This window comes from Podarcis bocagei (assembly GCF_964188305.1).
Source record: "Podarcis bocagei genome assembly, chromosome: 7".
NCBI classification, from domain to species: Eukaryota; Metazoa; Chordata; class Lepidosauria; order Squamata; family Lacertidae; genus Podarcis; species Podarcis bocagei.
In genome coordinates, this window is record NC_138132.1 from 86,965,581 (window position 1) to 86,984,738 (window position 19,158).

Sequence of the window (19,158 nt, forward strand, 5' to 3'; positions counted from 1 at the left end):
TGTCTTTCAGAGTCCAGGGCACCAGGGTGAATTTATTTATATCTGAATTTCATCCTGAAAGCCCATTTTACACTTCAGTGTCATTCTCTCTTTTGTATTCTGTTTGAATTCGCTGTTGCACAAATCAGCTGAAGCTCTTAAGCTATTCCAAATCTCCTTTGAGTCTCAATTGCCACCCAGCCTGAATAAATTTGTACAGCGGGACCTTTGAATGGGGTAGATTGGATTTGCTTCGCCCAGTTGCAGCCACCAGCCAGTGAGAGGGTTTTTTGGGGGGTGTGTGTCTCAAATGCAGCTCTGTGAAGTCTTGAGATGGGACTGCCCCCTCCCCCCCACAGAACTTGGCCTTCAAAGGTTCCTGATGGCAGCACCAGACATTATTTGGAGTTTCTGGTGTATAATTAATGGCACAAGTGAGGTGTGTGGGGGAACGTGGGGACAGAGCTGGCCTCTTTGAAGGACGAGGTATGCCAACACAATCCGAAGTCTATTTGCTCAGGAATAAACCCCATGAAGTTTACTAAGTGATTTTAGGAATGCAGCCTTACTGTGGCTGGAGAGAGAGACCCTTGTGGATTAGAGGCTGATTTGTGGGGTGCTGTCGTTGGCAAGGTCACACTTTTCTGCAAGTGGCACATTTCCCCCAGTCTCAGGCCTGGGAACCCCTTTCCCCTCATCTGTCTGAAATTTGGAAGGCCAGAAGCTGGGGTGGGGACTGTCCTGCCTGCAAACGCAACCGATGGCTTCGGCTAACAAAGGTTGGCCCCTTTGGTCGTCTTGATAACAGGCTTAGGGCTTGTCCACACTTCTCCTGTGCCTAGAATGTATTTCCCCCTTGTCCCACACTTTCTAAGCAAGGGTCCGAACACCTTTCTGTTTGTGCTGCCCGGGAAAACCCATTCTTTAGCACGGAATTTCAGCAAATCCGATTGACGTTTGTTCTGATTCAGCACCAAAGAGCGGGTTTTCCTGGAGGAAAGCGGTAGCACAAGCCAAAGTCTGGATGAGGCATGGCCAGCTGAATAAAGGATGGCCTCCAAGTGCCACCAGACTGGCTTTCATTGTGAGAACGCAATTGATAACATGCAACTCTCAGGAAAAGAAATCAAAGGAAATCTAACTGTATGCTGATGTATGAATACTGGAAAAGGAGAATAATCAGTAAGGCTGTTGTGGGTTGTGGGGGCAAAACAGTTTGCAGAAGTTCTGCCTTAATAATGTATCTGGTGGTCGTCCAGGTCCCACCAAAGGACAAATGCCAACTCCTTCCAAAAAAAGGTCTAAGCTTTCTCATTTGAAAAAATGAAGAAAAAATGAATGAAAAAGAATAAATAGTGGTGCAATTGACTTCCAACAAGCACACAGAGTGCGAACAAGACTGAGTGTATGGGGTGGGAGGGGCTTGTTTAATTTCACTGCGCGCAGGTGGTGTATTGACAATAAAGCTATTATTTATTTAATTATTTATTTATTTCTATTTTGTTAAGAGCATCCATGCTTCTGGTGGACAAGGGGCGCCCTCTGCTGGAAGATCCACACAATGGCGCCTGGTCTTAAGCTATGTGGTGTTTTGGCTACCTCTCCCCATTGCTCATCATTCAAATGACAGATCCGTCTCCACGCTCTCTCCCTGCGCTCGTGGCCTCCTGGCTCCTACAACAGCCCCAGCATGAGCACCGAGTGGAGCAGCCCAGCTTCCCCAGAGCTGGATTTCATGGTGGCATGCCTAAGAATTGAAGGCAGGGGAGAGCAACCTGGAGAAGAATTTGCCGAACAGAGTTGGGGCGAGAAAGCAACCCTGTTTCACACGGCTCTTTATAGGGAAGGCATCCGAGGATGAGCTGCCGTACTGGAGATTGCCATGCATGCTTTCGTGCAAGGGACACAATCATCTTGGTGCAACCAAACGAGGCACGACCGCTGGAAAGAGTGCAGAGAGAACAAGCATTGAGGTACATCTACAGCAGCACAACCGGACGCACGCCCAGCTGCAACAAAACATGTCTCTCCTCCATCGGTCTCTACAGCCACAACAGGTGCTGTAACACTTCCAACAGTTTGACTTCATCCCTGATGGCGAACTTAATAATAATAATAATAATAATAATAATAATAATAATAATAATAATTTATTTGTACCCCGCCCATCTGGCTGGGTTTCCCCAGCCACTCTGGGCAGCTTCCAACAAAGATTAAAAATACATTAAAATGTCACACATTAAAAACTTCCCTGAACAGGGCTGCCTTCAGATGTCTTCTAAATGTCAGGTTTATCTCTTTGACATCTGGTGGGAGGGCGTTCCACAGGGCCGGCGCCACTACCAAGAAGGCCCTCTGCCTCTGCCTGGTTCCCTGTAGTTTTGCTTCTTGCAATGAGGGAACCACCAGAAGGCCCTCGGTGCTGGACCTCAGCGTCCAGGCAGAATGATGGGGATGGAGACGCTCCTTCAGGTATACTGGGCCGAGGCTGTTTAGGGCTTTAAAGGTCAACACCAACACTTTGAATTGTGTTCGGAAACATACTGGGAGCCAATGCAGGTCTCTTAGGACTGGTGTTATGTGGTCCTGGCAGCCGCTCCCAGTCACCAGTCTAGCTGCCGCATTCTGGATTACTTGTAGTTTCCGGGTCACCTTCAAAGGTAGCCCCACATAGTGCACGTTGCAGTAGTCCAAGCGGGAGATAACCAGAGCATGCACCACTCTGCCAAGACAGTCCGTGGGCAGGACAGTCCTGAGACTGACAGTTGCTAACCATACGTAAGAATTAAATATCTACAGCAGAATAGTAAATCCCCACAAAACTCTAACCAGCAATATAATGAAACTTAGAGGAAATAAATGGCCGATTTGTTTGTGTATCTGCAACAGGGTTTGTTCCTGGTAGATTCCAGGAATGTCTTAAGCCTGGTCCCTGGCTTCCCATAAGGACATAGGCACAGCCTCCTGGATCAGGCCAGCCTAGTCCAGTATCCTGTTCTCACAGTGGCCAACCCTCTCCCCTCCTGTGGTTTCCAGCAGCTGGTGTCCAGAAGCCTTGCTGCCTCCAGCTGTGAAGGCAGAGCCGAGACCTCGCCATGAACTTGTCTCTTTTAATGCCTCTTTTAAAGCCATCCAAGCTCCTTGCTGCTTACTGGGGGAGGGAGTTCCACAGCTGAATTTTGTGCTGCATGAAAAAGTTCTCTTCTCATCTGTCCTGCACCTTCAGCTTCACTGGATGTCCAGGAGTTCTAGTGTTTTGAGAGAGGGAGAAAAACTCTCTCCACTCTCGCCATGCCCTGCACAATTTTATTAATGTCTATCATGTCACTTAGGTGGCGCTGTGGGTTAAACCACAGAGCCTAGGGCTTGCCGATCAGAAGGTCGGTGGTTCGAATCCCCGCGACAGGGTGAGCTCCCGTTGCTCAGTCCCTGCTCCTGCCAATCTAGCAGTTCAAAAGCACGTCAAAGTGCAAGTAGATAAATAGGTACCGCTCCAGCGGGAAGGTAAACAGCGTTTCCGTGTGCTGCGCTGGTTCGCCAGAAGCGGCTTAGTCATGCTGGCCACATGACCTGGAAGCTGTACACCGGCTCCCTCAGCCAATAAAGCGAGATAAGCACCACAACCCCAGAGTCGGCCATGGCTGGACCTAATGGTCAGAGGTCCTTTTACCCTTTTCATGTAGCTGCACAGAACAGGGGTCAGCAAACTTTTCCAGCAGGGGGCCGGTCCACTGTCCCTCAGACCTTGTGGGGGGCCGGACTATATTTTGGAAAAAAATAATGAATTCCTATGCCCCACAAATAACCCAGCAATGCATTTTAAATAAAAGCACACATTCTACGCATGTAAAAACACCCTGATTCCCGGACTGTCCACGGCCGGATTTAGAAGGCGATTGGGCCGAATCTGGCCCCCGGCCCTTAGGTTGCCTACCCATGGCATAGAATAGTTGTAGAGCTGGAAGGCACTCCAAGGGTCATCTAGTCCAACCACGGCAATGCTGGAATGCCTCGCCTTTTCTCTGATCTAAAATGCCCCCAAAGCTGCAGCATTTCAGGAGAGTCGCTCCAGCCCCTTGATGGTTTCGGTTGCCTTTTCCCGAGCCTGTCCCAATTCTCTCACATCCCTTTGGCAGCGAGAACCGCGTGCAGCCTTCCCAATGCGGTCGCGCCATAGGTTTATGGTGTATAGATCACCTTATGATCTCAGGATCGCTGGCATGAAACTGCGAGGAACGGAGAGAGGGAGAGGTCCGGCGTGTGTGTATTCGAGAGCGCCTGGCGCGCTTCTGGAAAGCGCCTCCGGCGAGCTGCAAATGCGCGCATCTTGCAGAGAGCCCTTTGCAGGATCCCACCCCTTCTCTCTCCCGCCCCACTCTCTCCACCCCAATCAGGCCCGGGAGGGGTCCGCCTGCAGCTGGGATGGCTGCCTGGGAGCAAGAAGAGGACGGGGAGGTGGTGTTTGTGTTTGGTGGGGGGAGAGGCTAAAAATACGCACCGGCAGGAGGAGCAAAGTCCCCGGCAGAGGAGCGCAGTCGTGGCGGGGAGGCGGGGGCGCTGGCCAGCCTGAGCGAGCGGGGCAGCCCTCCAAGCCAAGGCACAGCAAAGGGGGGGGGGGCCGGGAGGCTATGGGCTGGCGGGGGGCGGGAGGAGGAGGGCCATCAGCTGGGCCGGGCTGATAGCCTATCTCCCGGGTAAAAGGGAGCAGGCCGCCTCCGCGCCTCCTCCTCGTCCGCGCCAGCCGCTGTCAGAGGATGGGCAGCATCGCCAGGGAGCCCGCCGACGGAGCCATGGAGCCCCGCGCCGAGCTGAGCGCCCCCGAGACGCGCGCCCCCATCAAGCGGGACTACCATCACCGGTAAGGGGGCAGCGGGACCATCGGGGCGTGGGGAGGCGCTGCTACCTCCAGACCCAGGGAGAGCATGCCGGGCGGCATCCGTCGAACTGGAGAGCTGGAAGGGGGACCCCAAAGGTCATCCAGTCCAACCCCCCTGCAAGGCAGCAATCACAGGCCGATGGCCAGCCAAGGAAGCAGAGTCCGCTACCTTCCCAGGGAGCCCAGGGCCGAGAGGCTGCTGTCAGCTGCTCTGCAGAGTTGGGGGGGGGCGTAAAAAGGGGGCAGCGGGCTCCCCCTCTGAGCGTGTGGTGCAAGGGAGTGTTTTTGAGTGCGATCTCTTGGCAGTGGCTGTGATGTTTGTTTATCCAGTGGCAGGGAGTTCCTCTTATCCCCTTTGAGGACGCGGGGGCTGGTTGGGCAGGGGTGGGGGAATATGTCTCTCTTCAGCTGAATATGGTGCGAGGGGGGCAATGAAGAAAGTGGATTATTGATGGGAGCAGTGCCGCTCCTGCCTCCTCCACCTGCACTCGGAGATCTACAATGGTTGCAGATATAATCCCTGGCCAAGTTCAAGGTGTTACTTAACAGCATTTTTACCTGTTACTTAACCAGTTTACCTGCAAGATCACCTCGCCCCATAAACGCTTAATTTGATTGCTTCCAATAGCGGAGCTGACTCTGCCACATAAGACCTAAATACTAAAATACTAGATTTTAGGGTGACAGCACACTCACTTTGGAACTGCCTGCCTCTTGACAGCAGGCAGACGTCTTCACTGCACTCTTTTCGTTGCCTGCTAAAATCATTTTCATTAGGAGAAGCCTACCCTGGTGTTCAGAAAGCGGATGCTAGTCTTAATCGGTTTTTAGTCCATTGCCATTTTAATGTTACGGATGTCTTCAATTATTATTGCTAATTTTTCTTGGCGATAATTTTATCGTTTTATCTCTTTCGTGAACCCCTTGGAGGTTTCTCCTTTACAATCAAGTAGGGTAAAAATGAAATAAATGAGTGTTACTGGGGACGGGTGAGGAGCAGGCCCTTCCTGGTCAGAGAAGGAAGCTTTGCTGCATCCAAATTGGCCTCTCTTCCACTTCAGGGCTCATTTCCATCTCAAAAGCGCTTTCTGCTCTAATAACTTGTATTGTCTCTCCCCCACAGCTCTCCTCCTCCACTCCTGGCAAGGCCTTTCCTTGCTTTCTCCTCCTGCTGGCTCTTTGGGGCCAGGACTACACGCTCCCCCCCCCAGGACAATGTCAGCGGGGAAGTTGCCCTGAAGGCCAGGAAGGCTGGGGGGGAATGGGGTGTCCCTGGAGGGCGGTCAGTCCTGAACTGCCAAACAGCATTGCAGGCCCAGAATCTCAAGCTGGGGGAGATAGGAGGGGAAGAACTTTACCTTTGGGGTGCTCCCGTATTATTGCTGTCGTCGTTGTTTATTTTAATTTTTGTTACTGTATTTATATCCCACCTTTTTCTCCACAGACCTCAAGGGGGCATTTATTTATTTTTTAATATACATTTTTATTAGTTTCTTTTTAACATACCATTTTCAACAGTACTTAAAAATATTTTTGCATCTTATTCATTTTTTTTTTTACTTCCATCAGTCCTGTCTGAAAATGTTCCAGTCTAATCTCTTAGTATACATTTCTTATTTCCCCTGTTACATTTAAAACTCATAACCAATATCTCTCTTCTTTATCTACTTTGTAGCACTTCATATATTCCTCCTTACAAAACTTCTTGTAGTCCTACTAATGTAATTTGTTGGTTACAATTGCATTTCAAATAGCTCATATACTTCTTCCAATCTTCTGTAAATCTCTTGCCCTGCAGGTTTCAAATCCTTCCTGTCATTTTCTCCAATTCTGCATAGTCCATTATTTTTGTCCGCCATTCTTCTTTCATTGGAATTTCTTCTTGTTTCCTCAAGGGGGCATTTAATCCCCCACAACAACCCTGTGAGGTAGGTTAGGCTGAGAGGCAGCAAGGGACTGGCCCCAGGTCACATCCAGTGGGCTCTGTGGCTGAGTGGGGAGTTGCACCCTGGTCTCCTGGGTCCTAGTCCAACACTCTAACCACTATGCCATGCTGTCTCTCAACAACAAGGGTCCCTCCTCCGGCCACTGGCGGCTGAATATGGGGGTGTCAAGCCTTCCCTCCTGAGGCCCTTCTGTGGCAAAAGTGTCGCTGGGCCCTTGTGACATTTCCTTTCTTTCTTTCTTTTCCAAATTTTTAAAAATTAATTTTCCAAAAATTCAAAAACAAACAGACATACAAACATACAGACACCCTGCTTCAATCTTGGTAAAATTATTAAGTGACTTCCTCAAATCCCCTTGATTGAGTTTCATTATACAGTGGTACCTCAGGTTACATACGCTTCAGGTTACAGACTCCACTAACCCAGAAATAGTGCTTCAGGTTAAGAACTTTGCTTCAGGATGAGAACAGAAATCATGCTCCAGCAGCGCGGCAGCAGCAGGGGGCCCCATTAGCTAAAGTGGTGCTTCAGGTTAAGAACAGTTTCAGGTTAAGTACGGACCTCCGGAATGAATTAAGTACTTAACCTGAGGTACCACTGTACATCATTTTAACAGTTTTCCAAAATCAATTTTCTCAAAAAAATCGCTTGATCACTTAACATCTTTTGTTCTTTCTAATTTAGCTTTAAATATCTTAAATCTTATCCTTACATATTTCAATCCTAAGCCTATCTAATATTTGCAAGCTTTCCCAGTGGAGTTATCTTGACATATTTAGCTAAATAGTCTTTAAATTTCTTCCATTCTTCCTGGTACTCCTCCTCCTCCTGGTTGCGGACTCTTCCAATCAGGTCGTCCAGCTCCGAAAAATCCATCATCTTTATCTGCCATGTGACATCTCCTTTCAACCGCCAGTAAAGAACCCAGATCAGCCTCATTTGCATTCTGAGAGGGGTTTGGTTCAGATCTGGGTCAGGGGAGCTTGGGAACTTGACAGGCTTCCTTCAGATTCCGCTCACCTCCTGTTGGCAAGGAGGGTGGGAGAGAATCTGACCTCGTTGCTTTTCTTCTTCCCTGTTGCACCCGTGGCTGCCTGTGGGGGGCCTGGTCCGTCAGGGCAAAATGGGCACTGCCAGCTTCCTAATTTCCACCAGGTGACCCTGGGGGTCCCTTCCTACTCTAGGTAAAGGGACCCCTGACCATTGGGTCCAGTCGCGGACAACTCTGGGGTTGCGGCGCTCATCTCGCTTTATGGGCCGAGGGAGCCGGCGTACAGCTTCCGGGTCATGTGGCCGGCATGACTAAGCCGCTTCTGGCGAACCAGTACAGTGCATGGAAACACAGTTTACCTTCCCGCCAGAGTGGTACCTATTTATCTACTTGCACTTCGTGCTTTCGAACTGCTAGGTGGGCAGGAGCAGGGACTGAACAACGGGAGCTCACCCCGTCATGGGGATTCGAACCACCAACCTTCTGATCGGCCAGTCCTGGGCTCTGTGGTTTAACCCACAGCGCCACCTGCGTCCCATACCCTTCCAACTCTACAATTGTACAAATCCATGATCGCTCTGTCTCAGCGTTCAACTGCAATCTAGAGACCTCTTGGGAGATAGGGAGATGGGGAAGAGGACACCGGCAGGCAGCAAAGCCACCCATTGGGACTGGGGTGGGTGAAGCAGAAGGCCAACCAGAAGAGAAAGACCCAGTGCCATCAGTTTTTGCTTTGTCCCCATGATTTGTTCATCAGTGGTGTAGGGTTAGGGGTGAGCAGAGAGCAACCCACGTTTGCCGATGAGACCAAATCGTTTTGGGTAGCTAATGCAAAAAAGGGATTGTGGAGAGCTCCAAAAGAATCTCTCGAAGCTGAGTGAGTGGATTTTAAAAGGGCAAACGGGGTTTAGCGAAAGCAAGTGCAAAGCGATGCACCTTTGGGCAAAGCAATCTTTTAGATCTTATTCTATAAACTTCCGCAGGAATGAGACCTTGGGGTCGCAGTAGATTGCTTGAGGAAGATGGTGATCCGGTGTGCGGCAGCTGTAAAAATGAAAGGCAAACTCCCTGCTAGGTATCCTCTGGAAAGGAATCGAAACTGCCAGTGATGTAAGGCTGTTATACAAATCTACGGTGTGACCAGATTTGCAATACAGTGGTGCCCCGCAAGACGAATGCCTCGCAAGACGGAAAACTCGCAAGATGAAAGAGTTTTCCGTTTTGGAGGTGCTTCGCAAAACAAATCTCCTATGGGCTTGCTTCGCAAGACGACAATGTCTTGCGAGTTCCTGCTGGTTCCCCCCCCCTTTTTCTAAGCCGCTAAGCCGCTTATCAGCTGATCTGATCAGCAGATAAGCCACTAAAAGCCGCTAATAGCGCTAATCCGCTAATCCTTCAATGGGCTTGCTTTGCAAGACGAAAAAACCGCTAGATGAAGAGAATCACAGAACGGATTCTTTTCGTCTTGCGAGGCACCACTGTACTATTCACGATTCTAGCCACCTCACCTATCCAAAGGATATTGCAGGTTGGAAAACATTCAGAAAGGGGACACCCAAATGATCGAGGTGATGGAGCGAATCCCCTATGCCAGTGGCTTTCAACCAGTGTGCCGTGGCACCCTGGGGTGCCTTGAATGGTGGTCAGGAGTGCCATGGGCAACACTGGCCTCTGTCCCTCTTTCCTTCCCTCCCTCCTTAGATGCCCTCTGGCGTCTCTGCCTCCCGAAGGCTTGCACAGCAGTTTAATGCAGCAGCCCTGGCTACAAGCTCTGCGAGCGAATGATGCCTCTGGGATGATGATGATGATAAAAAAGAAGAAGACCCCTGACCATAAGGTCCAGTCGTGGCCGACTCTGGGGTTGTGGCGCTCATCTCGCTTTATTGGCCAAGGGAGCCGGCGTACAGCTTCCGGGTCATGTGGCCAGCATGACTAAGCCGCTTCTGCCGAACCAGAGCAGCGCACGGAAACGCCGTTTACCTTCCCGCCAGAGCAGTACCTACCGTATTTTTCGCTCTATAAGACGCACCAGACCACAAGACGCACCTAGTTTTTGGAGGAGGAAAACAAAAACAAAAATATTCTGAATCCCAGAAGCCAGAACAGCAAGAGGGGTCACTGTGCAGTGAAAGCAGCAATCCCTCTTGCTGTTCTGGCTTCTGTGATAGCTGCATAGCTTGCATTCGCTCCATAAGACGCACACACATTTTCCCTTACTTTTTAGGAGGGAAAAAGTGAGTCTTATAGAGCAAAAAATACGGTATTTATCTACTTGCACTTTGATGTGCTTTTGAACTGCTAGGTTGGCAGAAGCAGGGACCGAGCAATGGGAGCTCACCCATTGCCGGGATTCGAACTGCTGACCTTCTAATCAGCAAGTCCTAGGCTCTGTGGTTTCACCCACAGCGCCAATAATAATAATAATAATAATTTATTATTTGTACCCCGCCCATCTGGCTGGGTTTCCCCAGCCACTCTGGGCGGCTTCCAACAAAGATTACAAATACATTAAAATGTCACACATTAAAAACTTCCCTGAACAGGTCTGCCTTCAGATGTCTTCTAAAAGTCTGGTAGTTGTTGTTCTCTCACATTTGGTGGGAGGGCATTCCACAGGGCGGGCACTACTACCGAGAAGGCCCTCTGCCTGGTTCCCTGTAACTTGGCTTCTCGCAGTAAGGGAACCGCCAGAAGGCCCTCGGTGCTGGACCTCAGTGTCCGGGTAGAGCGATGGGGGTGGAGACGCTCTTTCAGGTATACTGGGCTGAGGCCGTTTAGGGCTTTAAAGGTCAGCACCAACACTTTGAATTGTGCTCGGAAACGTACGGGGAGCCAGTGTAGGTCAGTATAGACAGTATTGAGCTCAATGGACCAAAGGTCTAATTCGGTATAAAGCAACTTCTTGTGGCTTTAAAAAGAGGTAAGACAGATTCATGGAGGAGAGAGCTATCAAGGGCTACGTTCTGCCTCCACAGTCAGAGGCAGCAATGCTTCTGAAAGCCAGTTGTTGCCAACCACAGGAGCGGAGAGGGCTCTTGTGTTCGAATCCTGCATGCCGGTTTCCCACTGGGTGGCCACTGTGAGAACAGGAATGTGAGCTTCGGCCTGATCCAGCAACCTCTTCTGATGTTATTTTTTTAAAAAAATATTATTAACATATAAAACACATACATATACATTTACACAATACACGTACACAACACACTACCTTATTTTCATAACATAAAACATACCTACATTATATAATACCTACCTATACTGTACATATCAACATACCTACACACCTACCCCACATGGACACCCACCACGTGACTTGACTTCCAGCCGTTCTTGTTACACTACTTCATTTTTCCAACTAGCTTAAACGCATTTCATTATTTCTTTAATCTCTTCTTCGATCTTGAATTTACTCTCCTTTCATTCAAATCATTTTCTGGATTCACTCAATATCTGTCAGAAATTCTACTTTTTCCACATAAATGTTGATGTATTCCTTAGAGATCGCCCACTCCTTATTCACTTTTTGTACCGTATCTCCTCTTATCCTCCCTGTTAGTTCGGCAATATGGAAGTATTCCATCATTTTAGATAACCAGTCTGTTTTGGTTGGGACGCTGCTGCTTTTCCAATTTTTAGCAATCAATAACCTTGCCGGCGTAGTTGCATACATACCGTATTTTTCGCTCTATAAGACGCACCAGACCACAAGACACACCTAGCTTTTGGAGGAGGAAGACAATAAAAAAATATATTCTGAATCTCAGAAGCCAGAACAGCAAGCGGGATCGCTGCGCAGCGAAAGCAGCGATCCCTCTTGCTGTTCTGGCTTCTGGGATAGCTGCGCAGCCTGCATTCGCTCCATAAGATGCACACACATTTCCCCTTACTTTTTAGGAGGGAAAAAGTGAGTCTTATAGAGCAAAAAATATGGTAAATGTTGGTCTGACCATTCTTTTTATTTCCTCTGACATGATACCTAGGAGAAAGGATTCTGGGTTTTTCCCCAAATGAAAATCTAAACATCTTTTTCAGTTCGTTATAGATATTTTCCCAGAATCCCACTATCAGTATTTTCTGATGTTCTTACGTAATCATGAGCCATGGAAGTTGCAGGGTCAGCTCTGGGAGCTGTAGGTAAAGTGGTGTCCTGCCAGAGTCAGGACTATTTGCACTGGCTCAAAGCAAACAGGAGGGTCTCTAACCTTTGGCCGGGGCCTCCACTCATCCTACCAGGATGACTTCTGGCTACACACCTCCTTCCTGGCCTCTCCTGGCGGACCTTGCTTTGGCAAGAGAGGGATCCGTCCCCAAGGGAGGAAAGGTCACCCTCCTGTGTGGGCGCTGCCTGAGCCCATTACATCAGCTGGCACTGGGGGAAGCAGCCAGGGGATCCTTTCCAAACTCTGATAGGGAAGGTAAAGCCACTGCTTATGATGCAAGGCTCTGACGCATGCGCTGAGGTCAGGGCTGTCCCTTGGCCGCTCAAGGCCTTTCTGCTAACACCTCCCTGGGACAGGGTGGACAGGACGAATCACTCCATTCCCAGGGGTTGGACCTGATGACTTCTTGTTGTAAACAATATCTGCCCTTCTTCCCTTATGGGGTATCCAAGAGCCCATATAGAGTCCTTAGGTGGGTTCCCTATCGGTAGGAGAAAATAACAGAGGCCAACCAGGGAATATTGAGAAGCAAAGCAGCTGGTAAGCCTAATCTTTATTGAACTGTTGCAACAGGGTGCTCCCCTCACCCGCAGGAGAGAGGAGGAACCCTGAAAAATGGCATGCAAGGCCTTATAAAGACATCTTAAATTCCCTCCCTGGAGCTCAAGACCACCCCTCCATACATCATACATACATCACAGAAGGCATGTAACCCAAGACCACCCCCCACAAACATCACACCTACATCACAGAAAAGGCGGTCTACAACAGAAATTTGAATGTTGCTGTTTTTCCTGTCTGCCAGGTTATCTGATAATGCCTTATCTGATTGCCTTTCCTGGTTGTCTGCCCATTCCTTTGTGATGGTGATTACCCAATTCCTGAGACAATGGGAAGGTTCCCTCACCCCCTCCCTCCTTGCAGAGAAAACATTTGGTCAGTTTGGGAGTCAAAATGGTTTCAGGGCGGTCTTCCTGTGCTGCTCCAGACATGTGGTCCACATAGCTATCATAGCTGTCAACATTTCCCTATTTTAAAGGGAAATTCCCTTATTCCGAATAGGATTCCTCGCAAGAAAAGGGAAAAGTTGACAGCTATGATATCTATGTACGTGCTTGGTTGCTGCATTTATGAACATTATATATATATGACCTAATTTTTTTTTATTGCACTTTCCAATGCTACGATTCTACGATTCTTCACTACTAGCATTTTGTGGCTGGCCACGGGGCCTTAATGGCAGGCTTTGTGCCTTGGACGTGGCTGCGTCTCCCCAGTTAAGGAGCTGGCAAGCAGCCTCTGGCAGGCACTGACTCCTTCCCTACAAAGCGGTCAGCTCCCTCCCTCCGTCCCTTGCTCATTCAAGGAATCTGCTTGGAGTCTTCCAACTAGGCCACATTGCATTTAATGTAGAACTTGGAAGCTCCTTTGGAAGAATGTGAGTGTGAGATCTGCTTAGGCGTTTTGTTAGCAAGGAGGATTAGTTTCTAGACCTCATGGTACGGGTGGGAAGCCCTCCCCCAAAGGCAGGGTTGGTTTCAGCTTGTGAAGGGGTGGGGTGGGAATTTAAGCTAGGTAAAGTTAGGTAAAGGGACCCCTGACCGTTAGGTCCAGTTGCGGACAACTCTGGGGTTGTGGCGCTCATCTCACTTTACTGGCCAAGGGAGCTGGCAGACAGCTTCTGCTTCTAAGCCGCTTCTGGCAAACCAGAGCAGTGCACGGAAATGCCGTTTACCTTCCTGCTGGAGCGGTACCTATTTATCTACTTGCACTTTGACGTGCTTTCAACGGGAGCTTTCAATGGGAGCTCACCCCATCGCGGGGGATTCAAACCACCGACCTTCTGATCGGCAAGCCCTAGGCTCTGTGGTATAGACCACAGTCCCACCCGTGTCCCACAGCAGTTAAAGGTAAAGGGACCCCTGACCATTAGGTCCAGTCGTGACCGATTCTGGGGTTGTGACGCTCATCTCGCTTTATTGGCCGAGGGAGCCGGCGTACAGCTTCCGGGTCATGTGGCCAGCATGACAAAGCCGCTTCTGGCGAACCAGAGCAGCGCACGGAAATGCCGTTTACCTTCCCGCCGGAGTGGTACCTATTTATCTATTTGCACTTTGACGTGCTTTTGAACTGCTAGGTTGGCAGGAGCAGGGACCGAGCAATGGGAGCTCACCCTGTCGCGGGGATTCGAACCGCCGACCTTCTGATTGGCAAGCCCTAGGCTCTGGGGTTTAGGCCACAGCGCCACTCGTGTCCCACAGCAGTTAGAGATGCTCAAAAAAGACTTCAGGGAACACATTGCTGAAAACATTAAGACCACCGACCAGAAGCTCTTCATTAGCAGCAGGAAACCATCTAGAGCAGTGTTTCCCAACCGGTGTTCCGCGGCACACTAGTGTGCCGTGAGAAGTTGGCTGGTGTGCCGTGGGAGGGAGGCGGGTGAGTCGGGCGGTGAGAGGCGGCGGCGGCGAGGATCTGCGTCGAGCCGGGGGCGGCTCCGCGGTGGTGGTGCCGAGGTTTCTCTCTCCATTCTCCCCTCACACACACACAGGATCAGCTGACAGGACCCAGCCAATGGGGTGGCGGCGGGGCAGCGCGTGCAAAAGGGAGGAGCGCGAGACAGCGGACGAGGAGGAGGCCGGCATGTCTGGGCAGCAGCAGCAACAACAGCAGCAGCAACTCCCGGCGACGGCTCCTCAAGCCCCGGGCAACCCTACTCCCTCACCGGCCTCGGCCGCCCTCCTGCTCCACCCGCCGCCGCCTCCCCCGCCGCCGCCGCCGGCCACCTCGGCCCCACCGCCGCCCCCTCCTCCGCCCGCTATCGCCGCCACCACCACAACAGCCGCCGCCGCCTCAGCTGCCGCCATCCCTCAGTCCCTCGCTTTGCTGCCTCCTCCCCCCCCCACCCCCAAAGCTTGGAGGTTCCCCGGCAAGGGGGAGGGAAAAAAATTGAAAACTTTCACTTTCGTGCGTCCCTCCCGGCGTGACGCTGCGCGCTGACGTCACGGGGCTGTAATGGTGGTGTGCCTCGAGATTTTTTTCATCAAACAAGTGTGCCTTTGCCCAAAAAAGGTTGGGAAACACTGATCTAGAGAGGCAGTGGGATGACAAGGGAGTCAAAGGAAGATAAGGAAATTGCAGAGACACTGAATGAGTTACTTGCATCAGTCTTCACAGTGCAGGATGTTGGACACACCCCAGGACCTGAACTAACTTTTGCAGAAGGTGAGTCCTGGAAAGACAGATAGTAGTGAGGGGAGGTCAAGTTCTAGGCCTAGTAGTCATTAAGTGTTCTTGTGATTGAATCCTGCAAGCTGGTTTCCCATAGATTGGCCATTGAGAGAACAGGATTCTAGAATAGATGGGTCACTGGCTTGATCTAGCAGGCTGTTCTTCTCCTCAAGGAACCCAGGAGGTAGTTGGCAGGACCGGAAGCCCACAGCAGGGTGGCGTGGGAAGGGGTGATCTCACCAAGAGGGATGCTGAAGAGTGGATGGCCTTTTCCCTTTCAAGAAAATGACCTTTGCCACCCCGGGAATATCGACCCAGCCAGCTGCAGCAACCCGGCCCCCAAACAAGCCACAGGGACTTCCAGATGCTGTGATTATTGGGCACTCATCCTGATTAAGGACTCCTCTTCCCATATGAACCTACCTGGTCCGCCTGAGATCATCTTCTGAGGCCCTTCTTTGTGTGTCTCCTCCTTGAGAGGTCCGGAGGGTGGCAACACGAAAATGGGGTCTCCTCTGAAGTGGCTCCCCATCTGTGGAATGCTCTCCCCAGGGACGTTCGCCTGGCACCTTCATGATACACTTTTAGGCACCAGGCAAAAACATTCCTTTTTAACCAGGCCTTTGCTTGATTTGATTGACATCCTATGCCCTTTTAAAATGTTTTTTTTTAGGAGGGGTGTTATTGGGTTGCTGTTTTTAATTTTATTTTGATTATGTATTTTGTGGTTTTATATTTTGATTTTGTTCTCTGAACCGCCCTGAGACCCCCAGGTATAGGGCAGTATATAAATTCAATAAAATAATAATAATAATAATTTATTGTTATGTACTGAAGTTCTCACCCTGGGCCAGCAGGGGGATACTGTAGATAGTTTTCACTCAGGTCCACATATGCAAATAAGGGATTGAAAGTGACGTTCAGTGATTGGATAGTTACAGAAAATGGTTACTGTTGCCTTGTAGTTGAGCTCTATATAAGCAGGCCAACTGAACCCTTCCGTTCAGTTCTGTTCTGGCCTGTGAATAAACAAGAGCTGTTTGAAGAATCGCTGTGTCGTCTGATATGTTTACCCACAACTTAACACTGGTGACGAAGGTGGGATCGATGGACATCAGAGCACAGCCAGATGCAGCCACTCTCTGAGCTGTGCTGAATCACTGAGCTGAAACACCGAGGGAAATAATAATAATAATAATAGTAATTAATAATAATAATAAGAGCATATGCTGGATCAGGCCAGCATCCTGCTCTCATGGTGGCCAGCCAGTTGCCCATTGTGGGAAACTCACACCCCTGATCCAACAGAGGCCCGTCTTCTGCTCTTGGTGCTATAACCTGCCAACTCCAAGAGGGAGTTTGCCACTTGGATTGCAAGCTCTGGGCAAGTTTGTGGCTCCTCCTGGCCAGTCAGTGCAGGGTGTGGGACTCTGCCCTGGTGGTCCTGGAGATTCACCTGGCAGAGTGAAAAGATAACTGCTGCTTCGCCAATCCCTGTGGGCCTCTTCCCGAATTCAAGAGGCTCTGATGTATGTTGTCTACTCCTTCCGCCATAGCTGTCAACCGTCCCTTATTTGGCGGGAAAGTCCCTTATCCCAGCGCCGTGTCCCGCTGCTGTCCCGTATTGATAATGTCCCTTAAATTTCCCGGGTTTCAAAGGAAGCAGCTCCTCTATCTCCCTCCCTGTCGGCCAGGGAGGAGAGAGGCTCCAGCTGTGTTGCTTGGCTGCGTTGCTCACCCAATAAGGAGTCTAAGAATGACTGGGGGGTGGAGCTTGCATGCCTTGTGCCGCGTTGCCTGGGGACTCGGCCGCGTTGCCTGGGGACTCACCTTTGCTCAGCGCTTCCCAGCGGAGAGGTGACTGGTTTTCCTTGCTGCATCCCCTTTGCCGGGTTGCTGTGCTGTGGGAACCACCGCTTGAGGCTTCGTTTGGCTGCTGGCTGGGCTTTCTGCCTTTGGCTCGGAGGGGCTCAGAAGTTGAACATACCTGTGCCTGGAAAATCCCTTATTTTGGCTGCTGATCCCTTATTTTCGAGGCTGCTGGTCCCTTATTTTCAAATCTGTAAGTTGACAGCTATGCCTTCCGCGCAGTGGGGAGACCCCCGGGGGAGAAAAGAGAAGAGCAGCGTTTTGTCTAGGTGCCTTTGGAAGCAACAGTTGGGCAATTGCAGAGCCCCAGTAATGATTCTCAGTATCATAAAACATAATTAGAAAATGCCTGGGATGCCTGTGGCAGAATCCTCGCTCAGTGTCAGGGAATGTGGGTGGGAGAGAGGAGCCCGCCTTTTCTGGAAGGCTGTGCGTGTATAAGGGCTGGCGGATATATTAAAAACTCCTTTGCGAGCCGGTCTGGGTCCCGAGATCTCGCATTGGGGAATCTTTCAGTGAATGTTAGGTTCACGTGGGGTGTGTGTGTGTGAAATAGGGAAGGCTGAGTTTCATAGCTCATAAATCCCTGTAATGGGAAACTTGTTGACACAGCCTGCCCAGGAGCCCTGCTAATGTTACACAGCTACGCTTAGTGCCCTCCAGGCCAGCTCCCTCCCTCTCTGTGCATCAACGATGCTGTGAGGCTCATCACACAGAGCCACCCAGGACCAGCAGCCATGAGTCAGGACTGACCATTAGGTCCAGTTGTGGCCAACTTTGGGGTTGCGGCGCTCATCTCGCTTTACTGGCCGAGGGAGCCGGCGTACAGCTTCCGGGTCATGTGGCCAGCATGACTAAGCCGCTTCTGGCGAACCAGAGCAGCACATGGAAATGCCGTTTACCATCCCGCTGGAGTGGTACCTATTTATCTACTTGCACTTTGGTGTGCTTTCAAACTGCTAGGTTGGCAGGAGCCGGGACCCAGCAACGGGAGCTCACCCCATTGTGGGGATTCGAACCGCCGACCTTCTGATCGGCAAGTCCTAGGCTCTGTGGTTTAACCCCTAGCGCCACCCACATCCCTGGGTGTGCAACAGGTGCAGTGAAAAAAATGGAAACCTGAAGAAATTTGATGCATGGGGGTCTTCCAGGAAGCTTGGGCCATTTTGTCCAACCCCCTGATCTACAATTCGCACTCAGAACTCAGGGCTCTCCGTAGCCAAATGACCTCCAAGTGTGACTTGGAGTAACTGGAAGATGGTTGGGCTTTCTCAATCTCAAAAGGACTCTGTGCCAGTGAAGGCAGAGAGTGGAGTGTGTGTACCTGTCGAAAGAGGGTTTGGGTAGAAAACCTTCCATGACACTGCATCCCAGTTTCCTAGGTCCTTTCAAGACAAAGCACAGCCGATTAGATGGGACACCCAAATTGCCGGCAAGTCAGGGGGCTTATTGTGGCTCTTGGGAACCTCATGACACGGCCTCTCCTTTTCAGGATCTTTGTGAACCGGAGTCTGGCGCTGGAAAAGATCAAATGTTTCGGCTTTGACATGGACTACACTCTCGCAAGTAAGTAAGAGGCCACCAGAAAACCAGCTTGCTCCATCTTCCATGTGACACAAAGGAGACGGGGAACAGACCCCTGTAAATTTTAAGCTGAGGAACCAGATGATAAAAGTTGTGCCCCAAGATGGCCAAAAACTCTTGTTTTTATACTTTATTTTAATTTTTCCTTTCTGAATCACTTTGAGCTATTTTTGTGAAAAAGCAACTAATAAAGGGGATATACCGAGTCCTTGGGGGAGTTGGGCTGTCAAAGTCAACCCCCCATTTTTCCCCTTATATCAAATACTAATACTAAATGGTTCCTCCCTGTTCAGGGGCAGTCTACCTCTGAGTATACAAGCAACAGGGGAAAGTTAGCCCGGCTTGGGTGGGACACCTGGCTGCAGTTCTTGTCCACATTGCATAGATACTTCATTTTGATTGCTTTCTAAAATTTGCTTGTTTGTTTATTTATTATTTCATAAAATTTTTGCACCGCTTGACTGTAGAAAAATCGAAGCGATTTTCAAAGAAGCCCCCAAACAAACAAAACACACACACACA

General features: G+C 50.1%; 1 protein-coding gene across 1 annotated transcript in view; it reads left to right on the plus strand.

Annotated features, from left to right (window-relative positions):
• The first annotated feature begins 4,184 nt into the window (after positions 1–4,184).
• The window catches only part of NT5DC4 (5'-nucleotidase domain containing 4), a 47,314-nt gene continuing 32,340 nt past the window's right edge, over positions 4,185–19,158 (plus strand). Inside the window, exons 1-3 of the mRNA XM_081203079.1 lie at positions 4,185–4,284; positions 4,681–4,837; positions 18,545–18,618. Coding sequence (XP_081059205.1) covers positions 4,200–4,284; positions 4,681–4,837; positions 18,545–18,618 — 316 coding nt within the window. The 5' untranslated portion in view covers positions 4,185–4,199. The remainder of the gene's footprint in view (positions 4,285–4,680; positions 4,838–18,544; positions 18,619–19,158) is intronic.